The sequence below is a fragment of the Giraffa tippelskirchi genome, chromosome 8 (genome assembly GCF_054371585.1).
Source record: "Giraffa tippelskirchi isolate mGirTip1 chromosome 8, T2T-mGirTip1v1.2.pri, whole genome shotgun sequence".
NCBI lineage: Eukaryota > Metazoa > Chordata > Mammalia > Artiodactyla > Giraffidae > Giraffa > Giraffa tippelskirchi.
The window spans coordinates 24,552,177-24,571,167 of NC_137282.1; the positions used below are offsets into that span (position 1 = coordinate 24,552,177).

The 18,991-nt window shown below is 43.1% G+C and overlaps 1 protein-coding gene across 3 annotated transcripts in view; it reads left to right on the forward strand.

Moving 5' to 3' along the window:
• The window catches only part of PDGFRL (platelet derived growth factor receptor like), a 78,375-nt gene extending 62,854 nt beyond the window's left edge, over positions 1–15,521 (forward strand). For all 3 annotated transcript variants that reach the window (XM_081521630.1, XM_081521629.1, XM_081521628.1), the window contains 3 exons: positions 8,287–8,580; positions 13,421–13,560; positions 15,013–15,521. In XM_081521630.1, the coding sequence (XP_081377756.1) occupies positions 8,287–8,580; positions 13,421–13,560; positions 15,013–15,201 (623 nt within the window). In that variant the 3' untranslated portion in view covers positions 15,202–15,521. The remainder of the gene's footprint in view (positions 1–8,286; positions 8,581–13,420; positions 13,561–15,012) is intronic.
• The last annotated feature ends 3,470 nt before the right edge of the window (positions 15,522–18,991 follow it).

Below are 18,991 nucleotides of genomic sequence, written 5' to 3' on the forward strand. Positions count from 1 at the left end.
CAGGGAACTAAGATCCCACATGCCATGAGGCACAGCCAAAAAAAAATTTCCCTACCATGCCAAGGCCATACAAATATTTTTTAAAAATTCTTTTAAATTAAACAAAGTTAAAAATTCAGCTTCTCAGTGACCCTTGCCATGTTTCAAGTGCTCCATTGGCACCTGTGGCCAGTGTCTACCCTCCTGGACAGTGGAGACAGAACAGTCCTCAGCACAGAGAGGTCTGTTGCATGGCGTGGCTGTAGACGTCCAGTCACTGCGCTCTGAATCCATCTGTTGTACCTGTAGATTTCCCGTGACTCAGATCTACAGCTCAGATAACCATAGGCTCTGACCTTTAATGAACACTTCAGCAAAATCTCACACGTTCTCCCATCCTGCCCAAAGAGCTCCTCTCTGACAAGCAGATATATCAGCAGAGTGCTCTGTGATTCTGGAGACACATGCATCGCATTTAATTTCCACAACACTCTGAGGAAATTAGAATAAGCTACCTAATTATCTCTTTTTTAGAAATAATCAGGGAGGTTTCCCTGATGGCTCAGTGGGCTAAGAATCTGCCTGCGATACAGGAGACACAGGAGATGTAGGTTTGATCCCTGGGTTGGGAAGATCCTCTGGAGGAGGGAATGGCAACCCACCCTAGTATTCTTGCCTGGAAAATCCCATGGACAGAGGAGCCTGGTGGGCTACAGTCCATGGGGTTGCAAAGAGTTGGACATAACTGAGCGACTCTGCACTCTAGAAATAATAATGCTGATGCTAAGATACAACAGGGCGAGGTGACTTGTTCCACATTCCTTGACTTCAAGTGGCAGAGTGAAGAGTCAGATCCCTTTTTTTCTGGTCCAGGATCCAGTGTTCTTACTGCCTTAACGCATTGATTGATTGATCAATTGACTTGTTGATTGATTGACTACTGTGCTGGGTCTTAATTGTAGCAAGCAAATTGTTAGTTGCAGCATGTGGGATCTAGTTCCCTGACCAGGGATCGGACCTGGGCCCCCTGCGTTAGGACCGTGGAGTCCTAGCCACTGGACCACCAGGGAAGTCCCTTAACCTATTTTTAAGACGAGGTGATGGAAAGATTGACAGATACACATAAGCTAGCATAACTGGCATCGTCAGAATTGCTGACAGGTGTTCATGGGCCATCGCTTCTGAGCCTCATTCTGGATTTGCCACCCAGAAGTGCCCACGTGCCCACAGAATGGTACCACACTAGGAAGCAGCAGTGGAAAGGAGATTAATTAAGACTCACGGGACCTGTTACTCTGGACAAGGACTGATACCATGTTTCAAATTGCAGAATGAAAATTCTTTGTTGTGATTAGCACTGTTATGTCTTCTCCAAATAATGGTTATTAAAACTGAGATTTTTGAACTGAAGACCTAACTTTGAGCAGAAAGTCTCATTGGGTAATAGGTTCTCTGAGTTCTGGAGGCGGATCCTCTTTCTTAATTTATGGAAGCCTTTTTGTGTATCACAGGAAGGCTGAAAAATCAACATTTCAACTTTCAAAAAAACCTGCATCAGAGATGTGACTTACTGGATTGTATTTTCTTATTCCTCAACATTGAGAGTCCAGTTGAATTTTCAGGATAGGGTTTAGCGCTGTGTCTTTTCAGGCATTAGAGAACCAAGATGGGCTGTTATGGAGGCCATTGGCTCTGGAGTCTCTCAGAACACGTGCTTCCCCACCACCCACACAGAGAAACGTCTGGCATCCATTATGTGTGTGTGTGTTTCCTAGAGTTTGATTGTAAACACTGTGAAGCTTCTTTTGACTGTTAATTTGTGCAGTTTTTGATTAAGCAACTGCTACAAGTTATATTTATATTCAATCTTCATCCAGGAGGCTCTCAGAAAGTTTTTTTCCTCCTCTGCTCTAACTTTGCATTGAAGTATGACTTATACTAAAGGAAATACACAAATCACAACTCTGCAGCTCAGTGAATGACCCTCAAGTGAATACACATATGATGTAACCACCTCCCAGATCAGGCAGGGGCACGGAGGATAACGTTACCAGCAGCAGAACTTCCTCATAGTAAGAGGCATGGGCTACAGTTTACACATGTAGTAAAACCATATGAACCAGCACTTTACCAAGTATGGAGTTTGTTAAAACTTGGATTTTAGTTTATAGCCCATTAACTCTAATTTTTTTGAAATCTTAAGTTTCCGTGTGTTTTGTTTTTTTAAAGCAATGTTTGTCATCCACTTGAGTAGATACCAAGCATATTTGTAGAAGCATTTGTGATCTACAATTTTAAATATAAACTTGAACACATCTTTTTTTGGTAGATGGATTCTACTGATGACAGATTTTTTTTTACTTTAAAAGAAATTCAGTTTTGGCAGTTTATCAAGTTGCAACAATTCAACTGAATTAGTAAAAATATGTATATGCTCAATAAATGTCCAGGAATGAATAAATGAAAATTGGACAGATTTAATTTATAGATAGTAATTTGCCTACTCATTCATATCTTCTTTCTGCAGCCTTGCTTACTTCATTCATTTGGCAAATACATTTTGTTTTTCTGTTAGTTAAAGCAACTGGTGTGGTCCCTTCTTTCAAAACATGGATTAGAGTATAGGAAGTAAGGCCTCACTTTTGTGTTCTGAAATTCAAATTGTTCACTTATTCTACTGGCTTTCCACATTGGTTCAGATTCCTGTTGTTGTTCAGTTGCCAAGTCTTGCCAGACTCCTTGAGACCCCACTGCCTGCAGCATTCCAGGCCTCCCTGTCCCTCATTATCTCTGGCAGTTTAACCAAGTTCATGTCCATTGATGTGGTGATGCTATCCAACCATCTCATCCTCTGTCGTCCCCTTCTCCTCCTGCCTTCAATCTTTCCCAGCATCAGGGTCTTTTCCAATGAGTCAGTTCTTTGTATCAGGTGACCAAAGTATTGGAGTTTCAGCTTCAGCATCAGTCCTTCCAATGAATATTCAGGGTTGATCTCCTTTAGGATTGACTGGTTGGATCTCCTTGCAGTCCAAAGGACTCTCAAGAGTCTTTTCCAGCACCACGGTTCAAAAGCATCAATTCTTTGGTGCTCAGCTTTCTTTATGGTCCAACTCTCACATCCATACATGACTACTGGAAAAACCATAACTTTGACCTTTGTCAGGAAAGTGATGTCTTTTCTTTTTAACACACTGTCTAGGTTTGTCATAGCTTTCTTGCCAAAAAGCAACTGTCTTCTCATTTCATGGCTGCAGTCACCATCCTCAGTGATTTTAGAGCCCAAGAAGAGGAAATCTGTCACTGCTTCCACCTTTTCTCCTTCAGATGCCATGACCTTAGTTATTTTAATATTGAGTTTTAAGCCAGCTTTTTCATTCTCTTCCTTCATCCTCATCAAGAGGCCCTTTAGTTCCTCTTCACTTTCTGCCATAAGGGTTGTGTCTTCTGCATATATGAGGTTATTGACATTTCTCCCCATAATCTTGATTCCAGCTTGTGCTTCATCCAGTCCGGCATTTCACATGATGTGCTCTGCATATAAGTTAAATAAGCAGGGTGACAATATACAGCCTTGACATACTCCTTTCCCAATTTGGAACCAGTCCATTGTTCCATGTCCAGTTCTAACTGTTGATTTTTGATTTGCATACAGGTTTCTCAGGAGGCAGGTAAGGTGCTCTGGTATTCCCATGTCTTTAAGAAGTTTCCACGGTTTGTTGTGATCCACACAGTCAAAGACTTTAACATAGTCAATGAAACAGAGGTAGCTGTTTTTCTGCAATTCCCTTGTTTTCTCTATAATCCAACAGATGTTGGCAGTTTGATCTCTGGTTCCTCTGCCTTTTCCAAAACCAGCTTGAACATCTGGAAGTTCTCAGTTCACATAATGCTGAAGTCTAGCTTGAAGGATTTCGAGCATATCCTTACTAGCATGGGAGATGAGTGCAATTGTCTGGTGGTTTGAACATTCTTTAGTACTGCCCTTCTTGGAACCTGGGGTGAGGACTGACCTTTTCCAGTCCTCCTGTGGCCACTGCTGGTTTTCTAAATTTGCTGACAGATTGAGTGCAGCATTTTAATAGCACCATCTTGTAGGATTTTGAATAGCTCTTCTGGAATTCCATCACCTCCACTAACTTTATTGGCAGCAGTGCTTCCTAAGGCCCGCTTGACTTCACACTCCACAATGTCTGGCTCTGAGTGAGTGACCACACCATCATGGTTAACTGGGTCATTAAGATCTTTTTGGTGTAGTTCTTCTGGGTATTCTTGACATCTCTTCTTGATCTCTTCTGCTTCCATTAGGTCTTTACCATTTCTGTCCTTTATTGTGCCCATCTTTGGATAAAATATTCCTTTGATATTACCAGTTTTCTTGAGGAGATCTCTAGTCTTTCCCCTTCTGCTGTTTTCTTCTATTTCTTTGCACTGTTCATGGAAGAAGGCCATCTTGTCTCTTCTTGCTACTCTCTGGAACTCTGCATTTAGTTGGGTGTACCTTTCCCTTCCTCCCTCGCTTTCCACTTCTCTTCTTTCCTCAACTATTTATAAGGCTTCCTCAGACAACCACTTTGCCTTCTTGCATTTCTTTTTCTTTGGGATGGTTTTGTTCACTGCCTCCTTACAATAGTCCAAACCTCTATTCATAGTTCTTCAGGCACTCTGTTTACTAGATCTAATCCCTTGAATCTATTCATCACCTCCACTGTATATTCATAGGGGATTTAAGTCATACCTGATTGGCCTAGTGGTTTTCCCCATTTTCTTTAGTTTAAGCCTGACTTTTGCAATGAGGAGCTGATGATCTGAGCCACAGTCAGCTCCCAGTCTTGTTTTTGCTGACTGTATAGAGCTTTTCCATCTTCAGCAGCAAAGAATGTAATCAATCTGATTTCAGTATTGACTATTTGGTGAAGTCCACGTGTAAAGTTGTTTTTTGTGTTGTTGAAAAAGGGTGTTTGCTATGACAAGTGCATTGTCTTGGCAGAATTCTGTTAGCCTTTGCCCTGCTTCATTTTGTACTCCAAAGCCAAACTTGCCTGTTACTCCAGATATCTCTTGACTTCCTACTTTTGCATTCCAGTCCCCTATGATGAACAGGACATCTCTTTTTTTTGGTGTTAGTTCTAGAAGATCTTCTAGGTCTTCACAGAACTAATCAACTTCAGCTTCTTCAGCATCAGTGGTTGGGGTGTAGACTTGGATTACTGTGATGTTGAATGGTTTGCCTTGGAAATGAGCTGAGATCATTCTGTTGTTTTTTGAGGATGAACCTAAGTACTGCATTTTGGACTCTTGTTGATTGTGAGGGCTACTCCATTTCTTCTATGGGATTCTTGCCCACAGTAGTAGATATAATGGTCATCTGAATTAAATTCACCCATTCCCGTCCATTTTAGTTCACTGATTTCTAAGATGTCAATGTTCACTCTTGCAATCTCCTGCTTGACCAGGTCCAATTTACCTGGGTTCATGGTCCTAACATTCCAGGTTCCTATGCAACACTGTTCTTATAGCATCCGATTTTACTTTCATCACCAGACACATCCACAACTGAGTGTTGTTTCCTAAGTGTTTGGCCTGGATGCTTCATTCTTTCTGGAGCTATTACTAATTGTGCTTCACTCTTCCCAGTAGCCTATTGGACACCTTCTGACCTAGACGGCTCACCTTTCGGTGTCATATCTTTTTGCCTTTTTATACAGTTCATGGGGTTCTCACGGCAAGTATACGGGAGTGGTTTACCATTCCCTGCTCCAGTGGACCATGTTTTATCAGAACTCTCCACCATGACCTGTCTATTTTGGGTGGCCTTACATGGCATGGCTTATAGCTTCATTGAGTTACACAGACCCCTTTGCATGACAAGGCTGTGATCCATGAAGGGGTCAGATTCCTATACAAAACCTTAAAACAAAAGTTCTTTCTGAATCTGACAATCACACCTTCCTTAAACATTTGCTAAAAAAGATATTTTTACTTTCTTGGGCTCCAAAATCACTGCAGATGGTGACTGCAGCCATGAAATTAAAAGACGCCTACTCCTTGGAAGGAAGGTTATGACCAACCTAGAAAGCATATTAAAAAGCAGAGATGTTACTTTGCCTATAAAGGACTGTATAGTCAAAGCTATGGTTTTTCCAGTAGTCATGTATGGATGTGAGAGTTGGACTATAAAGAAAGCTGAGTGCTGAAGAATTGATGCTTTTGAACTGTGGTGTTGGAGAGGACTCTTGAGAGTCCTTTGGACTGCAAGGAGATCCAACCAGTCAATCCTAAAGGAAATCAACTCTGAATATTCATTGGAAGGACTGATGCTGAAGCTGAAGCTCCAATACTTTGGCCACCTGATGCAAAGAACTGACTCACTGGAAAAGACCCTGATGCTGGGAAAGATTGAAGGCAGGAGAAGAGGATGACAGAGGATGAGATGGTTGGATGGCATCAGTGGACTCAATGGACATGAGTTTGAGCAAGCTCCAGGAGTTGGTGATGGACAGGGAAGCCTGGCATGCTGCAGTCCATGGGGTCTCAAAGAGTCAGACATGATTGAGCGACTGAACTGAACTGATTGACAAAGAGATCTTTAATACAAATGCTCCAGATTCTCCTCTTTACAAACAGGGATACTGAAGCACAGAGAGATGAAGTGACACATTCAAGGCCACATGGACTTACTCCATTTGAATACAGGGGTGTTAGGTAAGATGTTGACCAAGGTAGCCTTGCCTAAGCCTGAAAGGCAACATATCATGAAGTGGCGCAAACTGCCTGGCCTGATGGAAAGTCTCACAAAAGGTGGAGATTTCCTGAGCCATGATTCCACGTTAGAGAAGCTGGTATTATTAAAAATATTATAATACTTATAGGCAAAGAACTCTTGGCCCGTGACAGCATTTGCTATTGTGTCCAGGAATTCTATTCTCAATGTAAAAAACAGTCATACAACTAGGGCACAAAGGCTAGTGAAGCAAGCCAAGAATAACTGTTTCAGAAATATGGTAGGAAAACATAGGAGACAATTTAACAAAGGTTGGGGTGTGATTCAGTTCAATGATTTCTCTTAGCAATCACTATAATCTCTCATGGAATGATCCAGAAAACAAAGTATTTAATGTTTCATGCTCCAAACAAAAAACACCCCCCACAATCCAGAGTCCCTTGACTGTGCTGAGCAAAGTACAGGGAAACCAGTTCTCATTTCTCTAAGATAAAAATGGCATCATCAGAACTTCTCTGGTGGTCCAGGGGCTAAGACTGTGCTCCCAGTGCAGCAGGCCTGGGTTCAATCCCTGCTCAGGGCATTAGATCCCACATGCCGCAACTGAAAACAACAACAACAACAACAAAAAAAACGCCATCATCGAGAGCTTAAAGAACATGCAGGGTGATTTCTCAGGGAACAGGTAGAATATAAGAAACAGGTTGAAGGTCCCCAGCCCAGTGGCCACCAAAACAGAGCTCAGAACCTGAGACTAGCTGGCTCCTTGTGTGTCCCTGCTTAATTCTCTTTCCATTGCGCTCGGGCAGAAATGAGGTCCTCTGGGCTATGAGGACACCGGCCAGTCTCAGAGAGGCTCTGCTGGGTGGGGAAGTCCCTCCCAGTTACTGAGCAAGGGCTGTGGGGCTGACCTCTCTAGAGACATGGCAGGTGGTTCCTAGGTGTTAAAACTGCTCTCAGCACAAGGAAACCAATCTCCTTCACTGCTTCCTCAGTGGGGTCAACCAGTGGGCCTGATTTGGGCTTGAATTAATACTGATTTTGTTTTGTTTAAGAAGATAGGAAGTAATATCCTTCATCCAAAAAAGGAAACTCATTTTTTAACAACTTACTGACCAGAGACATATTAATACGTCTTTTGTTACCCACATCGATGGCCACAGGCATTAGTTTCTGCAAAAATCCCCTGGTTAGAAATGTATTAAAATGAAAGTGAAAGAAAGTGTTAGTTGCTCAGTCGTGTCTGACTCTTTGCGACCCCACAGAAGGTAGCCCACCAGGCTCCTCTGTCCATGGGATTCTCCAGGCAAGAATACTGGAGAGGGTTACCATGCCCTCTTCCAGGGGAGATTCCCCACCCAGGGATGGAACCCAGTTCTCCTGCATTGCAGGCAGATTCTTTACCATCTGAGCTACCAGGGAAGCCCTTAATGTGTTAAAATAGTCTTTTCAAATCCTAAGGACTCCATGTTTGAAGTACACTGCCAATCCCCTCTCATCTGTGTACCCTGAATATGTAAGTATCCCTTTAAGTGTTCTCACCCTGTTTCTCCAGAATAAATGAGTCCGTGTCTTTCCCTTTGCAGAGAAAGGCGAACTCTTCGTACCTTCTCCCAGTCACTTTGATGTTGTCTACCTGAACCCGGACAGGCAGGCTGTGGTTCCTTGCCGAGTGACCGTCCTGTCGGCCAAGGTCACCCTCCACAGGGAGTTCCCTGCCAAGGAGATTCCCGCCAACGGAACGGACATCGTTTACGACCTGAAGAGAGGCTTTGTGTATCTGCAGCCTAACTCTGGCCACCAGGGGGTGGTCTACTGCAAGGCGGAGGCGGGGGGCAAGTCTCAGATCTCCGTCAAGTACCAGCTGCTCTACGCGGAGGGTAAGCCCTTCCGGGGCGAGACGCGAGCCCCTTCCGGCTGGTCAATGTGGGGTACTTCTGTCCCCAGTGATGACTGGAGAGTAGGAGGCACAGATGGCTGTTCTTAAAGGCTCCTCTGCAGCGCTGTCATTTCTAGAATGTTCTACGTTCTTGCCTGTGACCCCCCCCCAACTCCTTTCTTTTCAGCTTTTTCCAACGCGCACTCCGGTCCAGGCTCTGCGTGCGTGATCAGCAACAGGCCGACATCCCACTGCATCCTCCCGCGCTCTCCATCCTGGCTGCTGGCACCAGGGGCAGGGGGTGGGGGGGTAGGGGGCGCCTCCCCCGACCTCCAGGAGCGAAGGCACCCCCGCCAGCCCTGCGAGGGAGGGGAGGAGGGACTCCCTCCTGTTTTCGCTCGGAGCACTCTGACATGAGTGGCCTGGTTGATGGTCCTCGTGTAAGGCAGAGTGCTCTGCGGCCGTGTTCCTGCCCAGGCATCTCTGCGATAGGATGGGTGGCCCCAGAGCTGACTGCTCCCTGAGATGGGAATTTGGGCTCCTTCATGACTCTGGGTCTCAGCCCTGGGGCTTATTCATGAGGCCACAGCTTCCAACACTAGTTTCAGGTGTACAGCCAAGTGAATCAGTTATACATATATCCAGTCTTTATTAGATAGATTCTTTTCCCATATAGGGCATTACAGAGTATTGAGTAGAGTTCCCTCTGCTATACAGTAGGTCCTTTTTAGTTATCTATTTTATATATAGTAGTATGTATATGTCAATTCCAGTCTCCCAATTTATCCCTCCCCTACTTTTCCCTCTAGTAACCATAGTTTTTTTTTTTTTTACGTCTGTGACTCTATTTCTGTTTTGTAAATAAGTTCATTTGTAACATTTTTCTAGATTCCACATATAAGTGATATCATAGGATATTTGGCTTTCCGTGTCTGACTTTACTCAGTATGACAATATCTAGGTCCATCCATTTTGCTGCAAATGGCATTATTCTTTTTTTACTGCTGAGTAATATTCCATTGTACATAGATGTTCCACATCTTCTTTATCCATTCCTCTGTCAATGATACTTAGGTTGCTTTCATGTCTTGACTGTTGTAAATAGTGCTGCAATGAATAACTGGGTACATTTATCCTTTTGAATTATGGTTTTCTCTGGATATGTGCCCAGAAGTAGGATTGCTGTATCCCTTGGTAGTTCTTTATTTAATTTTTTAAAGAAACATCCATACTGTTCTCCATATTGTTGTAACAATTTACATTCCCATCAACAGGATGGGAGGGTTCCTTCTTCTCCACACCCTCTCCAGCATTTCTTGTTTGTAGATTTTTTGATGATGGCCATTCTGACTGGTGTGAAGTGGTACCTCGTTGTAGTTTTGATCTGCATTTCTCTAGCAAACAGTGATGTTGAATATCTTTTCATGTGATTTTTGGCCATCTATGTGTCTTCTTGGAGACATGCTTATTTAGGTCTTCTGCCCATTTTTGATTGGGTTCTTTGTTATTTTGATAAGGCGTTGCATGAGCAGATTGTATGTTTTGGAGATTAATCCTTTATCAATCACTTTGTTTACAAATATCTTGTCCCATTTTGTGGAGTTTTTCATTGTGTTTATGGCTTCCTTTGCTCTGTGAAAGTTTTTAGGTTTAATTAGGCCCTATTTATTTATATTTGTTTTTATTTTCGTTACTCTATGAGGTGGATCAAAAAAGATCTTGCTGTAATTTATGTCAGAGAGTGTTCTGCTTGTGTTCTCCTCTAAGAGTTTTATAGTATCCAGACTTACATTTAGGTCTTTAATGCATTTTGAGTTTATTTTTGTGTATGGTGTTAGGAGACGTTCTAATTTCATTCTTTTACATGTAGCAATCCAGTTTTCCCTCACTACTTATTGAAGAGGCAGTCTTGTCTCCATTGTATAGTCTTGCCTCCTTTGTCACGGATTAGGTGACCATAGGTGCTTGGGTTTATCTCTGGAATTTCTGTCCTATTCCACTGATCTGTATTTCTGTTTTTGTGCCAGAATCATATTATTTTGATTACTGTGGCTTTGTAGTAAAGTCTGAAGTCAGGGAGGATGATTCCTCTAGTTCCATTTTCCCTCCTCAAAATTGCTTTGGCTATTCAGGGTCTTTTGTGTTTCCATACAAATTTAAAAGTTTTTTGTTCTAATTCTGTGAAAAATGCCTTTGGTAATTTGATAGAAATTGCATTTATATCTGTAGATTGCTTTGGGTAGTACAGTCATTTTGACAATGACATGGTATATCTCTCCTTCTGTATGTGTCGTTTTTTTATTTCTTTCATCAGCATCTTATGGAGCTTCCCTGATGGCTCAGATGGTAAAGAATCTGCCTGCAATGCAGGAGACCTGGGTTCGATCCCTGGGTCGGGAAGATCCCCTGGAGAAGGGGATGGCAATCCACTCCATTATTCTTGCCTAAAGAATCCCAAGCTCAGAAGAGCCTGGCAGGCTACAGTTCATAGGATTGCAAAGAGTCAGACACGACTGAGTGACTCACACGTTCACTTTCACACTTTTCAGCCTCTTATAGTTTTCTGAATACAGGTCTTTTGCCTCCTTAGGTAAGTTTATTCCTAGGTATTTTATTCTTTTTGATGTGATGGTAAATAGGATTGTTTCCTTAATTTCTCTTTCTGATCTCTCATTGTTAGTATATGGGAAAGCAATAGATTTCTGTGTATTTTTTTATATCCTGCAAATTTACTGAATTTATTGATGAGCTCTAGTAGTTTTCTGGTAGTGTCTTTAGGATTTTGATGTTTAGTATCATGTCATCTGCAAACAGTGATAGTTTTACTTCTTCTTCCTTTCAGTTTAGATTCATTTCACTTCTTTTTCTTCTCTGCTGTGGCTAGGGCTTCCAAATCTATGCTGAAGAATAATGGTGAGAGTAAACACCCTTGCCTTGTTCCTGACTTTATTGGAAATGCTTTCAGTTTTTCACCACTGAGAATGATGTTAGTTGTGGGTTTGTCATATACGGCCTTTATTATGCTGAGGTAATATAATAATTACCTGTTCCCACTTTCTGGACAGTTTTTATCATAAATGGGCATTGAATTTTGTCAAAAGCTTTTTCTGCATCTATTGAGATGATCGTATGGTTTTTATTTAGTTTGTTAATATGATGTATCACATTAATTTGCATACATTGAAGAATCCTTGAATCCCTGGGATAAATCTCACTTGATCGTAGTGTATGATCCTTTTAATGTGTTGTTGGATTTGGTTTGCAAGTATTTTGTTGAGGATTTTTATGTCTATGTTCATCAGTAATACCAGCCTGTAATTTTCCTTTTTTGTGATATCTTTGTCTGGTTTTGGTATCAGGGTGATGGTGGCCTCATAGAATGAGCTGCCTTTCCTAACTCTTAAATGTTGGAGTTCCCCCAGGCACTTTCTTTGTCTGTCCTCGTGCTCCTCCTGGGTGGTCTCGACCATAGCCACACTCTGCTGCATATTTGTTTACTAATCACTCCCAGGGGAATGGATGTGGCCTGGATCTGGATGTGCCAGCTTCATGTACCCAACTGTCTCACTAACGTCCGCACTGAGCTGCTTCACAGGCCCTTTCTTGAGCTCTGGGCCTTCTACCCAGGCCTGGTTTTTCAGTTGCCCTAATCCCAGTGATGGTGCTACCGTTCTGGAGGCGCAGGAACCCAAAACACTCCCCAGCTCCTCCCAGTCCTTTTGACTCATTCCATCAGAGCCCTTAAATTCTGCTATTTCTGTCCATCTTACTGCAAAAAGAGTTCAACTATCATCACTTCTTCCTTGGTCTAACATGAGTACCTTTCCAGTTGATCTCTTCCATGCCCACGCTTTCTCCATCTTCCACCCAGTAGCTGATTATTGGTCCAGTTAAAACCATTCTGTAGGCCAAATGAACCAATGAACCACTGAACTAATGAACTTTTCCTAGAACCAAAGTCAAAATCTTCCATGTGGCTTGGAAGGTCTTGCAGGGCTGGCCTCTGCCCTCCCCAGGGTTCCCCTCTGCTCCCCTCGGGGCCTGTCTGCTGGTCCCTCCCTTTTTCCCTGCAGGCCTTCAGATTTTAGTCCATACATCCCTTAAGGAAACCTTTCATGCTTCTCAGACCGTCCTGAACTTCTGCAGCACTCTGGCCTTCTCCTTCGGTTCTTCCCACAGCTCAGGTTCTAAACCCACCACACAGTGAGCTGTTGACAGTGCACCTCCTCCCTGGGGCTCAGAGACCATGGCTGGCTGGTTCCCTGCCTTAGCCTCCTCTCCCAGCACGTTCCTGGATCCATGCTGCCCTTGAAATTACTCGAGTGGACTGAGCCTGATGAAGAGTGTTGTCTCTGCAATGCCGCGAAGGAGAGATCCTGCACGCCCTTCCTGCAAGCGTCTCTCCCGTTGGTGGATTCTGACTTGCTCCTCTTCCTCCTGAGGCTGCCGAGCAATACGCCTGTCTGTCCCTCTTCCCCTGTCGGTGGTCCTCCCTCCAGTCTGCCTTCTCTTCCTTCCCCTTGTTCTGCTCCCAAGCCCTTCTCTCTCCACATTTTGATTCACATGAGCTCCTCGCAGATCTTCTGGGCTTGTCTCATTACAAGTGGAATGTCTGGGGGCCTCTGGATGTCCACCCCATTCTGGACCACCGAGGCAGAGAGAGAAGAGGCATCATAAAAACCCTAAGTAGTGGACAGAGCAGGCCTGGTGCTAGTTGGGCAGATGAAGAAAGGCAGGGATGTCCCATATCTGCCCAGAGAAGAGAATACGTCTGTTGGTTTGTGTCTGCCACCCTTGCCCATGGATGTCCTCTCACGTCGCTGTCCCCTGCTCACTTCCAGTTCCCAGTGGCCCTCCGTCAACGACCATCTTGGCCTCCGCAAACAAAGTGAAGGGGGGCGATGATGTGAGCATCTTCTGCACAGTCCTGGGGGAGCCAGATGTGGAGGTGGAATTCAAGTGGACCTACCCAGGGCAGAAGGTAAGCGTGCACTGGTTTGCTCCTAAGATGTTTCGATTATGTTTATATTGGGTTGCCCAAAAATTTCATTCAGGTTTTTCCCTGTTACAAAAAAACCCAAAGGAAAGTTTTGGCCAAGCCAATAAATGGCTTTTTTTTTTTTTTTTTTTTAAAGGAAAAAAAAAAGTGACTGGGTTTCATTAGGTAATTTAGTCAATATACCCTCTTTTGTGTTATTTTTCTTCGTGACCCTGAAGGAAGGGGACAGGGGCATGAACAGGAAAGGAGGGGGCCTCCTTTCTTCAACCCCAACCTCAATTTGCAGTCTTAACTTTGGGTCAGTTGGAGGCCAATCTACCCTCCTTCTGGAGTCCTTTAGCCTTCTCCATGTAAAAGCTGGTCCCTGGGGCAAAGAACTCTGAGCAGACACCCACCAAGTCGGCATGTAAACCCAGGCCTTGGAAAAGGTGTGGTGAGGCCGAGATTATCTTAAAATAGACTTGCCATAAACGCAGCTCCAGCACATGCAGCCGTGGGCCTGTTCTGCTCACTAAAATAGCCTTGCTACCAACATGGAACAATACCCTTGTTGCCACAAGAGATCTGGATCTGGCAGCCTAAGATGTACTTGGCAGCCAATACATTTCTGGTTGAAGGGCTGTGATTGGTGGAAAATAACTCTCCCTGGAGAATGGTGCTTTCCCAGTGCTAGGTACGTACTTCTAAAGTGTTGTCCCATTTAGAAGGCATTAATAGCTTGCATTAGAGATTTGTTTCTTTACATTGCTAATTATTAGCAGAAAGGGTATTAATTCAGCTATAAATATTACGATTGTGTTAAACTAATTCAGAAGACACTACTTCTCACCAAAGTTGGAGGAAGCATCTCAGAAGTGACCATCTCACTTTCTAGAAATAGGGAGTGAAGTCACCTCGGGTATAACGTTATCCATCCATGGCACAGCTTTCTGCCCATTGCAGTCCTAGGGCATTTGACTAATCATGTCTCCCTCCCCCAAATCTGAACAGTTGAGAGCTCATATTCATTTACAAGGTGAGTGCTTCAGGCTTCTTTCTAAGTTCTGTGAATAAGAACCACTGCACCAAGGAGTGAACGTGAGTACTGTCAATTGCAGAGCAGTGGAAAAATTTGTCTGTATCTTTATGCCTAATACCAGCCCCACATTCTTGAAGTTCCAAAAGAGCAAAATTTATATTAAGTAGAAACTTGAAGAAAAGGGCAGAGAGAGAGAGCCAAACAGCATAATGAAATTCAAGACTCTCCTTGGAAAAAAAATGCAGCCTAAACTGACTAGACAGTGTCAGAGCTCCCATGAGCTGCGCATACCAAATAGTCCTGTAGGAGCATGTGTTTTGCGCTTTGAAAGGGATCCTCAGCAGTGTCAGATGAATGGGAGCTGTTGAGAGCGGCGTGTGGTTTGTGCTCCAGCCCCCATGGGTGTTGTTCAACAGGATGAAAGGCCCGTGACGATTCAGAACTCCTGGCGGCTGATCCACAGAGGACTTGGGCACACCACAAGGATCTCCCAGAGTGTCCTGAGCATTGAAGACTTTGAGACCACTGACGCAGGTTATTACATTTGCAGTGCTCAGAATCTCCAAGGACAGACCACAGTAGCCACCACTGTGGAGTCTTCCTGACTTGGAAGATGAAGTATAAATGAAGTGACAGAAAGCCCACTGGTGTACACAACCAGCTCTGGGGTTCTTTGTCTTTGCCAGGGCCAAACCCCAGGCCTTGCCTTGTGAGTCAGACCCAGACCTCCAAACTAAACGGAAGTCATCCAGTCTAATTATAGAAGTGTTAACTCTCCTAGCAGAAAGCATGTATTCTGACTGCTGACCTACGTATATGCATCTCTAGTGTTTCTACTCAGAAGGCATATATGTAAAACAACTTTATATAATCATTTTTATTAAAGGAGCAAGTTTTTGTAAAAAGTAAAAAAAAAAAAAGAAAAGGGCTAAGTGCTTGTTGTTTAAGTCTGTTTGAAGTACATCCAGAAGCACTCATTGGCAGCAATGTTTGAGTCAATACCTAATATTCCCTTTGGTATCATAACCACACTGTGAGAGAATCTAAAAATGTAGTGATTTTATATATATAGTTCAACTATACATGAACTGTTATATGATATGAAGTATCAAAAAATATATCATATAAACTTTTTTTTAAACTGCTGCACTCAGAGTTACTAGTTCTAGATTAGACATTCAGTAAGAACAACAGCATGTGTTGCTTTTTTTTTAAGATGATTTAGGTTGTACTGGGTCTTCGTTGCTGCACGTGGGGCTTCTCTAGTTGCGGTGAGCAGGGGCTGTTGTTAATTGCACTGCGCTGACTTCTCTCATTGCAGAGCACAGGCTCTAGGCGCATGGGCTTTAGGAGTTGCAGCTCGCAGGCTCTAGAGCACTGGCTCAGCAGTTGTGGTGCACAGGCTTAGCTGTTCTGCGGCATGTGGGATGTTCCCCAAACAGGTATCAAAACAGTGTCCCTTGCATTGCAAGGTGGATTCTTAACTACTGGACCAGCAAGGAAGCCCAGCATGTGTTTTTAAATGTTTAACTTTCAATATAAAATAGATGCACAGATTAAGGAAGATTCCACTTTGTTTAGGCTTATTTTCACCATCTTAAAAAAAAACGTAGACTGTAGCTGTTCCAATTTTATCTTATACAGCAGAAATTATTATTAAAAACAGTAAAAGTTGATTATTTCTCAAATACTCATAGCTTTGAATTTAGAAAATCTTGAGATCTAGCTCTGGGAGCTAAATTTCAGCTCATGTCCAATTTTGTGGTTGTAATGGAAATTCCTAGGAAATAGGTTAAGAGGAGACAATTCCTATGGTGTAAACTAGATAACACTTTGGAGAGTGAACTATGTCAGAGGATGCAACCCTTATATCGAATATTCCAGCATTATTTATTTGATTAAAGTAAAATACTTTCCATCACTCCAAACTGAGCACACTACAGTTGTTTACACACTCATATTTTTATGATGTGCCAACATTTTGCATCCTAAGTGGTAACATTTACTTTGATGATAATTTTAAAGTTCTGTTTTGTGTCATCTCTCATTGTCTCCCATTCTCTGAAGACATGTTGTATTAACTGTCAGAATGATTTCCCCAGACACCTAAATGGCATGGAGGACACAGGGAACAGCACAAGATTTACCATGTGCAGGGAACGGATGGCAAACCCCACTTTGGCTAATGACGTTGGGGACAGCTTGGAAAGTGAGCAGAGAGAGATTCCAGGAGGTGGCAGTGAACCTGTGTTCCCATTTATCAGAAACAAACATGGAAGGTTACATACATAATCAAGTGTCAGAGGTTAAAGACTTCAGACACAATAATTAGTAAAACAAAACAAACAATGCATCATGATCATCAGTCTACTTTGTCAGTTCAGTTCAGTCGCTCAGTTGTGTCCAACTCTTTGTGACCCCCATGGGCTGCAGCATGCCAGGCTTCCCTGTCCATCACCAACTCCCGGAGCTTTCTCAGATTTATGTCCATCAAGTTGGTGATGCCATCCGACCATCTTATCCTCTGTTGTCCCCTTCTCCCGCCTTCAATCTTTCCCAGCATCAGAGTTTTTTCCAATGAGTCAGTTCTTTGCATCAGGTGTCCAAAGTATTGGAGCTTTAGCTCAGCACCAGTCCTTCCAATGAATATTCAAAGTTGATTTCCTTTGGGATGGACTGGTTGGATTTCCTTGCAGTCCAAGGGCCTCTCAAGAGTCTTCTACAACACCACAGTTCAAAAGCATCAGTTTTTCGGCACTCAGCTTTCTTTATGGTTCAACTCTCACATCCATACATGACTACTGGAAAAACCATAGCTTTGACTATATGGACATTTGTAGGCTAAGTAATGTGTCTGCTTTTTAATATGCTGTCTAGGTTGGTCATAGCTTTTTTTTCCCAAGGAGCAAGTGTCTTTTAATTTCATGGCTGCAGTCACCATCTGCAGTGATTTTGGAGCCCCTCAAAATAACAGGAGCCCGTTTCTGTTGTTTCCCCATCTATTTGCCATGAAGTGATGGGACCGGATGCCATGATCTTTGTTTTCTGAATGCTGACTTTTAAGCCAGCTTTTTCACTCTCTTCTTTCACTTTCATCAAGAGGCTCTTTAGTTCTTCTTCACTTTCTGCCATAAGGGTGGTGTCATCTGCATACCTGAGGTTATTGATATTTCTCCCAGCATTCTTGATTCCAGCTTGTGCTTCATCCAGCCTGGCATTTCACATGATGTACTCTGCATATAAGTTAAATAAGCAGGGTGACAGTATAGAGTCTTGACATACACCTTTCCCGATTTGGAACCAGTCTGTTCCGTGTCCAGTTCTAACTCTTGCTTCTTGACCTACATACAGATTTCTCAGGAGGCAGGTCAGGTGCTCTGGTATTCCTATCTCTTGAAGTATTTTCCACAGTTTGTTGTGATCGACAGAGTCAAAGGCTTTAGCATAGTCAATGAAGCAGATGTTTTTCTGGAACTCTCTTGCTTTTTCAATGATCCAACAGATGTTGGCAATTTGATCTCTGGTTCCTCTTCCTTTTCTAAACCTAGCTTGAACATCTGGAAGTTCTCTGTTCACGTACTGTTGAAGCCTAGCTTGGAGAATTTTGAGCATTACTTTGTAGTGTATGTGTAAGTGACAACTCAAAGATCTACCTCTAGCGGCCTGAACCTGTTCTTACTATAGGGGTTATTTGTAAAGCCATCGAAGGTCAGCTACGCTGATTAATAAATACTGACAGCACAAGCTTGACACATGCAGGGAGAGAGAAAAAAGCCACAGTTTTTCCTTCTACTTCCCCAAACGTATTAGAACTGGGGGAGGTACTAAGTGATGTTTTGAAAAGAAACTGAAATGCAACTTGGAGAAGAGCTGAACAAGCCACATTTTCCTCTCACCGGCTGGCCATTCTGCTATCTTCCCCAGGACAGAAGGATTCCTCTAAGGTATGTGAAAATTTAGCATTGTCTCCCCAGCCTGTTCTATTATCAAGGTGCTCCTAGTCATCCATAAGCACCGATTCTTATCTTTCCCAGTTCTGTCAGCTATTGACCCTTTTTTGTTCTTTAATCTCTCTAGGATGTCCCTAAATTTGTACTATTGGAACCAGGCCCCCCTGGTTTATTTGGAAAAGTGGTCAGCACCTTGAAGATGACCTGGCTTTGCCAAAGCATATTCCTCGTCCCAGAGAAAAGTCGGAAGGAGGTGGAAGGTTTGCTTTTGTGGCTCTGGATGGGGGAAGAGAGGAGCTGGGGGCTGGGGATGGGAGAGAAGAAGCCAGTTGAAATCACTGAGAATAGCTCAGATCAAGCTAAAAATAAGGCAGAGAGCAATCCATGGGTACTGTTCTTTCTTTATACAGAATTTTTTCTTTCTTTTCTTTTTATTTTTAAGCAA